The sequence below is a fragment of the Siniperca chuatsi genome, linkage group LG9 (assembly GCF_020085105.1).
Source record: "Siniperca chuatsi isolate FFG_IHB_CAS linkage group LG9, ASM2008510v1, whole genome shotgun sequence".
NCBI lineage: Eukaryota > Metazoa > Chordata > Actinopteri > Centrarchiformes > Sinipercidae > Siniperca > Siniperca chuatsi.
This window is the reverse complement of record NC_058050.1, coordinates 12,501-22,500: the sequence shown is the minus strand read 5'-3', so window position 1 is coordinate 22,500 and position 10,000 is coordinate 12,501. Positions and strand designations below refer to the sequence as shown.

The following is a 10,000-nucleotide window of genomic DNA, read 5'->3' as shown; positions in this document are numbered from 1 at the left end:
GGAAAAACTGATCCGAGGGATAAACAAAGAGTCCAGAAGAAGAAAAAGTAAAGGAGAGGAGGAGGCGGTGACATCAGAGATGGACAGTGACGTACCCAGACAGGTTGCCATGCTCCTCTGGTTGCTAGGCGACAGAAGAACCCAGGGTCCTGGCGTCGCCGAGTTTCTCCCCAACGTATCATATCGGCCCGATACTGCTCCTTATAAAGACCAGGACCCAGCAGCTGGTCCAGGTCCAGACCGTGTTCCTGCAGAACCAACAGAACCAGCATGACTCAGCAGTAACCGTGGTGACGTGTTGCGTGTATCAGCAGGTGTTGGTCTCACCTGAGCGTACTGCTGTTTGAGAGGTCCGGACAAACGCAGGACGCAGCAAACATCAGATCCTAAACTACAGAAGAAGAAGAAACAGGTGAGCTAAACATTACACACGCGTATTAAAGCTAGCGTAGGTAAAGTAGCACAAGCTAAATTCTCTTTACATCCTGACAGCAATCAATAAATCAAATGCTCTGAAAAATTCAGTCAGGCCGAATGAAATGATTGGCTGGCCTACCTGCCTGTCTACCTGCCTACCTGCCTGTCTACCTGCCTGCCTGCCTGTCTACCTGTCTACCTGCCTACCTGCCTGTCTACCTGTCTACCTGCCTGCCTGCCTGTCTACCTGTCTACCTGCCTACCTGCCTACCTGCCTGTCTACCTACCTGCCTGCCTGCCTGTCTACCTGCCTGCCTGCCTGTCTACCTGTCTACCTGCCTACCTGCCTGCCTGTCTACCTACCTGCCTGCCTGCCTGTCTACCTGCCTGCCTGCCTGCCTGTCTACCTGCCTGCCTGCCTGCCTGCCTGTCTACCCCTGCCCTGCCTGCCTGTCTCACCTACCTGCCTGCCTGCCTGCCTGTCTACCTGTCTACCTGCTACCTGCCCTGCCTGCCTGTCTCACCCACCTGCCTGCCTGCCTGCCTGTCTACCCACCTGCCTGCCTGCCTGTCTACCTACCTGCCTGCCTGCCTGCCTGTCTACCTACCTGTCTACCTACCTGCCTGCCTGCCTGTCTACCTGCCTGCCTGCCTGTCTACCTGTCTACCTGCCTGTCTACCTGCCTGCCTGCCTGCCTGTCTACCTACCTGTCTACCTACCTGCCTGCCTGTCTATCTACCTGCCTGCCTGCCTGCCTGTCTACCTGCCTGCCTGCCTGCCTGCCTGCCTGTCTACCTACCTGCCTGCCTGCCTGCCTGTCTACCTACCTGCCTGCCTGCCTGTCTACCTACCTACCTGCCTGCCTGTCGAAATGTGTATTGGGGGAGGGGCTTTGGAGGGAGGCCTGAAGGGAGGGGGTGGGACTTTTTCGGTTCGATACTTTCAAAATCTAACTGTCTCTTGCTAGTTTCTCCAATGTTACCTTCCCCAGCTTTAATAACTATATATGTGACTCATCCAGGTCTGGACTCGCGCAGGTACGGATTCAACCAGGTACGGACTCGCGCAGGTATGGACTCGCGCAGGTACGGACTCAACCAGGTACGGACTCGCGCAGGTACGGATTCAACCAGGTACGGACTCGCGCAGGTATGGACTCGCGCAGGTACGGACTCGCGCAGGTACGGACTCACGCAGGTACGGACTCACAGGTACGGACTCGCGCAGGTACGGACTCGCGCAGGTACGGACTCGCGCAGGTATGGACTCACGCAGGTACGGACTCGCGCAGGTACGGACTCGCGCAGGTACGGAATATATAAAAAGTATTCATCACCTTCAAAAGTTTTATTGTCTCAACGCTGAATCAAAGGTTTAATGTGACGTTTTGGATTCAACAAAAAAAGATTAAAGTGAAAACAGATGAGTGATCTCAATTCATTATGTGTTATATTATTATATATTCTTAATTATATATTATAATATATATCATTAATTATATATTATATTATAAATTATATATATTAATTATATATTATAATATATATCATGAATTATATATTATATTATAATATATTATTAATTATATATTATAATATATATCATTAATTATATGTTAATAAATTCTTAATTATATATATTGATTATATATTATAATATATATCATTAATTATATAATATATATTAATAATATTATAATATATTGTTAATTATATATATTAATTATATATTATAATATTGGATTATTATTACTGATGCATTAATAGTTCTGGTAATCTGATTAGCTGCACCACTAAAGCTCATCATCCATTAGCTATTAGCTATATTGGCTGATCGGTCGCGAGGGGCTGGAGCCAATCACAGGCTGGTCCCCAGTTATTGATCCAGCAGCACCTCAGTTTACTATCACTGCATCAGAGGCTTGTTTTTTATGATTAATTATTAGTTGGTGATTAGTTTTCTCTCACTGGATCAATGAACTAACTAACGGACAACACGCGGAATTAAGATTAATGCTGAGTCCAGCCTGATTATAGGACTAATCAATTGATCTCTTTGATTAGTTCTGATGTCACAGTTACAGACTGACGTCATGGAGCTGCTCTCAGATCAGTGTTTGCTCCTCACAAACGGATGAACAGAAACAAATCGCAGAACAACAAACTAACGAAGGTAAACACTAATAATCAATAATAATTTATTATCTGGGCGTATTTACCGGTTGTGGATCAGGTCCGTCACATAATCTTTTCCGGACTTCCGTTTCCCGCTGAAGACCAGAACCAGTTTGGGTTCAGAGACTCGGTCCTCCATCTGTCATCAGTAATCACCTATCAATACCTGCTGCTGATCAATCAGCTGCTGGTTTCTGTCAGCTCCGTGTTCCGACTGTCGGACCACGCGGGCCGAACCGTAACTATCCGAGCAAACAGGAAGCGCTTCAAAATACAGCGACTACCAGCCTGACTGACCAAACACAGGCGAGGTCATCCGGTCAGTGATCGATACTAAGCGGATTGGATATCGATCATGTGACGTGTGCAGTTTGTTTGTGAAGAGAAATCAGAAATTAAACCGCTGTGTTTTTCTAAAGTCACAACATTTAGACACATTACGGTAACACGTGATCATCGTCACATTCTGGACTGAACCACCGCCGCTCCCAGAGGAGGGGGGGCGTTAATGAACTGGAGTCGGGATTTCTGACAGCAAATAATTCTTTAATTAGTTAAATTATAAAGAATAAAATGTTTTTTAATTGAACCATCTGTGGTCATGTTTTCACTGTTTTATGTAAATGTCCACTTCCTCGCTTTCAACCACGTGTGGCCCCCCACCAGTGAAATAGTTTGTGTAAGTCTTTATAAACTTTGAGATTTTCTTCCGTCAAACATTTCATTTAATTTAATTTAATATACTGTAATGTGATTAATATAATTTGAGTGAGTCTCTCCTCCATGTTGGTATGATCCGGGTCAAAGGTCATCAGGTCTTGAACAAGATGGCGGCCGCAGTGTTTTGGAGAAAGTCGGAAGTTCTCAGATCCGCGAGGACTTCAGTTCAAACGGTGAGAAAACTTTTAGAAACATTTAGAAAATAACTTAAAGTCTTTAAAACTGTGACGTCAGAGAGCAGCTGCAAAAACAACAACGCAAACAATCAATAATCGATAATCAGTCAGTGTTTCTGATAGTAAAGTTTAAATGATAAAAGTGGTAGAAGAATAAGATTTTTTAACGGTTTAAATCGCATGAAAACCATCAATAAATGGACCCTTACTGTAGTTTGACCTTTCACCCAGTTTGTCATGCCTCTGCGAGCACCACGTGCACGCGCTCTGCAGCAAAGAGTGCACGAGGACTCATTGATTTTAACATCTGATTTGTTTTTATTAGCAGCTTTAAGTTTGACTTCGCTTGGGAATGAATCAAGTGTTTTATATCAAATAAGATTCAGTTCAGGTTTAAAGCATCGACAGAAAACTCGAGCAGTAAAATAAAACGTTTTAAAATGTGAGTGAACTGGAATCTGCAGCGGTTGCATCTGTTTTGTGTTTAAAATGCAGTTAAAATAAAATAAATGCAAAATAAAACGTGACAAAGATAAATGGAGTCTGGTGGCGGCGACTGTAGTTCAGCCATCTGACCGCCAGGTGGCGCCTTTCAATAAAAACTTATTTACACTGAACAGCTGAGTTTAATGTGCAGAGGCAGAAGTTCGTTTCATCAGAAATCAGCCACCGTCAGTAATCAATACAAACACACATTATTAGACTGTAAACCATTAATCAATCAATAACTAACTATATACTTTCTGTGGTGGAGACAAAGCGTTAAATATAGGCTCCATACAGTGTTCGCAGTTAAACTGAAGCTCCCGGGGAAAATATTACGCCAAACTCCCTTTAAGAAATATGACATATTAACAATTCCTTACCTGTCCGCAAAAACACGTGACTCTGGAAACACGAGATCAAAGGCGTCTATTGTCGACCATCTTCTTGTCAATTTGGCATCAATATAATCCATGAAGAAACTGTATTTCCGTACTTATACACTTTCCGTACTTCACTTTTTGGATGTTGTCGCCTCATCTCGCTACCAGCCTCCGTTGTTTAGCTATTTGAGTGGGAGAAGATTTCTCGCTGAAATACGTGCCGGTCGGTGGATCAGAGACACGCAGGCCTCGAACGGCCACTTGAGGCTCCAAAAGCGAGTTAATCTTCATAACCCCGGGTTAAAATACCGACTTCACAGCAGAAATAAACATGTTTACAGCCTGGCACAAAAAACGGTTTTGGTCTCTAGAGCTAATTTCCCCGTTCATGACATCTGTGAGGGGGTGAGAGTTTATATAACTCGCCCGTTTAAATTACATTCAGGCTTAAAGTTCTGCGTAATTAAGGACGTGGCTGCTTTGACTGACAGGTGCGTGCCGTCACAGGTGGCTGGTTTCGGCTCCGCCCGCGCTCCACCTCTTGGCTCAGTTTTGGATTAGCGGAGAGCCGGCGGAGTCAGGCGCTGCCACACTGAGCTTCAGACTGGCTCTTCAGAAACCTCTGGGTGACAGTCACTGAGCTTTACTATGAAACTGATCTCAGATCTGTGGATGTAGTTCAGCTTCTGGCTGTTAAAGGCAAGATTATTTGTAGAGTGCTTAAAGTGCTTTACATAAAACATAAAAGCAACATAGGGCAAAATAAAAAGACATTAAAAACACAACAGAGTTGAACAGAAAATAAAAACAGGAGAGTAAAAGTTCAGTGCAACAAACGAATCATTCGATTTAATTAAAGGCAGAACTGAGTCTCAGCAGACCTGCAGGTCTCTGGGAGTAAAAACTGGACGCTGCTTCTCCAGGTTTAATTCTGACTCTGGGGACAGAACGCAGACCTGATCCCAGACCACCTGAGAGGTCTGGATTAGTAATTCTTTAAAAAATAAAACGGAGAATCAGAACTGAAAAAGTTCAGTTTTTATGCGCCAAACTCCCAGAGACCTGCAGGTCTGCTGAGACTCAGTTCTGCCTTTAATTAAATCGAATGATTCGTTTGTTACACTGAACTTTTACTCTCCTGTTTTATCCTGTTTTTATTATTTAAATACAAGAACCAAGATCACAAATCAACATCACATAAAATTACACCTAAAGTTAGATAAACAAACAAAAATACCCTGTTGCCTCGAAATAAAACATTTTCTGTAATGTACCTGGATTACCTGGTTATTTATTCTTCCAAAGACGGTGTCGTCCCTCATTCGTCCAGGACCGGTCCATCGTAGAAAAGGTTTCAGTCGTAGTCGTCTGGACGCTGTTTTCAGAATCAAGACGTTTCGGCTCCCATCCGGAAGTCATTCTCAACTGAGAATGACTTTCGGATAGTCAAAGGTTATAGCCAAAATTCAAACCTCCTTCTGCAAGTATATTCAGTTATTCCCTTCCTTCAAAATCTGATCTGGCACCCTGTTCCAGGATTCACAACAAGTCATTCTCAGTTGAGAATGACTTCCGGATGGGAGCCGAAACGTCTTGATTCTGAAAACAGCGTCCAGACGACTACGACTGAAACCTTTTCTACGACATTCTTCCAAAGGCAGAAACATAACGGACATAACTGTCTAACTAATTCTCATTTTTCTTCGTTTTAACAACATTATGGTGTTGTTGTAATTAATAAACACTTTTTAAGAGAGGGCACATTCGGATCGTTGACACAACACCTGAACATAATGTATTTACCTGTATGTGATGCAGCCCAGGTGCATCAGAGAAATCACACAATAGACTGAACCTGGACGCTGTGGAGTACAAGTCCCTCAAACCCCCAACCCTTACGAACCGTTTTCTTTCAGTCGTGGTTCCACAGCTCGGCGGTTCTTCCTCAGCAGTCTGGTTCTCCTCCTCCGGAGTCGGGGTTCTTCCCGCCGGCTGAAGGCGTCATGCTGCCGACAGGAAGTTTCACCAACAGAGTGGCGTTCATCACAGGAGGGGGGACGGGACTGGGCCGAGCCATGACCACCACCCTGTCGCAGCTGGGAGCTCAGTGTGTCATCGCCAGCAGGTCAGAGGTCACGTTATGCTGCGTTTCCACCCAAAGTACCCAGAACTTTTATCCCCAGGATCTACTTTTCAAGGAACTATATCCGCTTACCTCAGCCGACGTGCTGCGGTAAGCGGATTGTCTCATTTCCGGTCACCAGTGTTTGTGTTTTACTAGTAGCATATTTTAGCTGCTCTGCTCATCACAGTTAGTTTTGTTCGATTCTTCATTATATGACTATCTGTTATACATTTAAACGTACACTAGTTCTGCTCAAACACTCAGCGCTCTCCTTCTTTTAACGGCTTTCTCGCTAATCTCACAGTTTACACGCTATTCAGTTTTGCTAGCTACCGTTCTTTAGCTTAGCAGCTCGCAATGGCTTCTCTCTCTCTCCCTCTCACTCTCCTGCTCGGTGTGTCAGATGTTTAGCTCTTCCTCTGCCTCCTTTAGTGATAATGGTACATGTAATAAATGTAGTTTATTTGTAGCGTTGGAGGCGAGGCTTAGTGAATTGGAAACGCGGTTCCCAGGAAACCAGGGAGGCTGGGTGAATGTCCGAAGGAAGCACAGCCCTGAGCAGAAGCCCACGGTTCACCGCCAACCTGTTCACGTTTCTAACAAGTTCTCCCCACTCAGTGACACACCTGCTGAGAAACCAGCTCTGATTATTGGCAGCTCCATTTTGAGAAACGTGAAGTTAGCGACACCAGCGACCATAGTCAGATGTATTCCTGGGGCCAGAGCGGGCGACGCTGAATCCTATTTAAAACTGCTGACTAAGGATAAACGTAAATACAGTAAGATTGTTATTCATGTCGGCGTAACGACTCCCGATTAAGCCAGTCGGAGGTCACTAAGGTTAATGTTGAGTCGGTGTGTTCACATGCTAAGACAATGTCGGACTCTAGTTTTCTCTGGGCCTCTGCCAAACCTGACCGGTGATGACATGTTCAGCCGCATGTCTTCATGCCGCCGCTGGCTGTCGAGCTGGCGTCCAGCAAACGTGCCGGACTTTCTGGGGAAGACCTGGTCTGATTAGGAGAGACGGCATTCATCCCAATTTGGCTGGAGCAGCTCTCATATCAAGAAACCTGACCGTGTTTATTAGTGGACCAAAACCCTGACAACTCAGATTTGAGACCAGGAGGTAGAGTTGCAGTCCTGCACGCTTCTCTGCGCTTCCATTAGAGCAGTTACCCGGTGTCTGCCCCCCGACCACTTAAATTAACCAAACAGCAGGTCACAGGTCATATGTCAAATTACATACCCCCACCCCCATATCTTCTGTTCTCCATGTTTCCTCATTAAAGAATAAAGAATGTCCTCTATGCAGACGACACTCAAATTACAAACCAGGAAAAGCAGAATTAGAATCACATGTTTTCCATATTTACATGTGACAAAAAAATCTGAATGATTTTATGACCTTTTCATGAACGTCGCTCATATACTTTTAAAATGTGATTTATAACCTGACATCATGTGTGTTTGTTGTTCAGGAAGTTGGACGTCCTGCAGCAAACAGCTGAGGAGATCTGCAGCCAGACTGGAAACAAGGTGACAAAGCAAAAACAGAACCAGACTGAACCGGACTAAACCTGATCAAAGCAGACTGACCTGGAGCCTTATGTTTAAACACTAAACAGGGCTTCAGATACTCATTCGCCACTTCCAACACAAAAGTTTGGATTTATATAAACAAACTTGATGTGTTGTCTTCCTTAGTTGAACATTAACAGCTGCTGCAGCCTTCAGACTTTGTTTTGTTTCTCCAACAACATGAACATTCATATTCATAAAGGCTGTGATTATCATTTATAAAGGGAACGTGCATGTACACAGTTTTATAAATCCCTGAGGCACCTGGTCTAAACTAGTCTGAACCAGATCTGACTGGTCTGACCCGGTCCCCCCCTCTCTCTCTGTCCTCAGGTCCATGCGGTTCAGTGTGATGTCAGAGATCCTCAGGCCGTCTCTCGTTGTGTCGACCAGATTGAAACTCTGACAGGACTTCCTGATGTAAAACACACACACACACGTGTCTTTCTATACTTGGGAGGACCCTCATTGACAAGTATTCCCCACCCTAAATGTAAACCTAAATCTTTGAAGTAGTGAAGCCAGTCATGTGATCAGTAGCAGATGAACTGGTACTCTGTGGTCCCTCATAGAGACAGTGATGGACACATGTTCCACACCTGTTCAGTAGTTCATGAGAAAACCACAACAAAGTTTAAAGACGCTCCTGGTGATCGAAAATCCTGCACGGAAACCTGATCAGGTGTGTCTTCACACCCAAGTTCATAAAAATCTGGAAAACATGTTTTTAGAGATGCTGCAAATTGTCCAGCAGGACTCCTGATGAGCTACATCATTATATGCATGATGACGTCATGATGTGATGTTGACTGTTGAGCACTGCGATGTCATCGTTAATAGTTTTGTCACAGCTGGTGTGACCTGATTGGTGCAGGTGATCATCAACAACGCGGCGGGAAACTTTGTCTGTCCGTCAGAACGGCTGTCGCCAAACGCCTGGAAGAGCGTCACTGACATTGTCCTGAACGGGACGGCGTTCATCACTCTGGAGCTGGGCAAGAGGCTGATCCAGAGTCAGAAAGGTCAGAGGTTACTGAGAGACTGATCCTTGGCTGTAGTTTAGACTGAGTTTGGTCAGAAAGGTCAGAGGTCAGTTAAAGTTTAAATTAAATTACTTGTTATTGTTGTGTGTTGTTGGTTTATTGTTCTTATGGTTGATTGTGTATTGTTAACTCTCTGTTGTTCAGAGGCCTGTACTACGAAGCAGGATTTGGGGTACATCTCCATGGTAACTTATTATTATGAAATTTATACATTCACACAGTCTGCAATTTTTTTTGCCAGCTGTCTTTAGCAGCTGTGTTGCTTTCAGCTGGATTATGTGTTTAACGTCTTTGTGTTTCTCTAATATTATAGTTTGCTCTTCATTGGTAAAACAGGCCTTTCTGCTGCCAGAAGACCTGTCCATGTTTGCGATTGGTCGTATGCTGCAAACCCCTGTGCTGATTTACCGAGTTGATAACCGGCGTCGTGTGACTACGGTTGTTAGGCTTAGCGAAGCCAGATAACGGAAAGATATCCTGGGTGTGCTGAACTTGCTTCGTAGTATAGGCCCCAGGTGTGCCCTTCTTATTGTTTATTAATTATTGTTGTTCAGGTGCGTCCTTCCTGGCCATCACCACCATCTACGCTGAGTCTGGTTCTGGTTTCGTGGTCCCGAGTGCGTCGGCGAAGGCCGGCGTCGAGGCACTCTACAAGTCAGTCTGACCTTTCAATTCAGTTTTATTTATATAGCGCCAATTCATAACAGAAGTTATGTCATTGCACTTTATAAAATTATTTACAGAGACCCAACAGTTCCCACCATGAGCAAGCACTTGGCAACAGTGGCAAGGAAAAACAGAACAGAACCAGAGAGAGAGAGGCGATAAGCTTTCAGCTGCACACAACATGAATAGACATGAAATACTGACCTCAGATCAGACTGACTGCTGTTATCA

The 10,000-nt window shown here is 44.5% G+C and overlaps 2 protein-coding genes across 2 annotated transcripts in view; one reads left to right on the top strand and one right to left on the bottom strand.

Moving 5' to 3' along the window:
- Positions 1 to 3,041, bottom strand: part of pmvk (phosphomevalonate kinase) — a 4,400-nt gene extending 1,359 nt beyond the window's left edge. Inside the window, exons 1-3 of the mRNA XM_044208227.1 lie at positions 2,637 to 3,041; positions 328 to 391; positions 96 to 248 (exon numbers count right to left, since the gene is read on the bottom strand). Coding sequence (XP_044064162.1) covers positions 96 to 248; positions 328 to 391; positions 2,637 to 2,731 — 312 coding nt within the window. The 5' untranslated portion in view covers positions 2,732 to 3,041. The remainder of the gene's footprint in view (positions 1 to 95; positions 249 to 327; positions 392 to 2,636) is intronic.
- Positions 3,042 to 3,328: 287 nt separating this feature from the next.
- decr1 (2,4-dienoyl CoA reductase 1, mitochondrial) overlaps positions 3,329 to 10,000 on the top strand; it is a 7,795-nt gene continuing 1,123 nt past the window's right edge. Inside the window, exons 1-6 of the mRNA XM_044208226.1 lie at positions 3,329 to 3,485; positions 6,271 to 6,479; positions 7,961 to 8,018; positions 8,394 to 8,480; positions 8,935 to 9,082; positions 9,658 to 9,757. Coding sequence (XP_044064161.1) covers positions 3,384 to 3,485; positions 6,271 to 6,479; positions 7,961 to 8,018; positions 8,394 to 8,480; positions 8,935 to 9,082; positions 9,658 to 9,757 — 704 coding nt within the window. The 5' untranslated portion in view covers positions 3,329 to 3,383. The remainder of the gene's footprint in view (positions 3,486 to 6,270; positions 6,480 to 7,960; positions 8,019 to 8,393; positions 8,481 to 8,934; positions 9,083 to 9,657; positions 9,758 to 10,000) is intronic.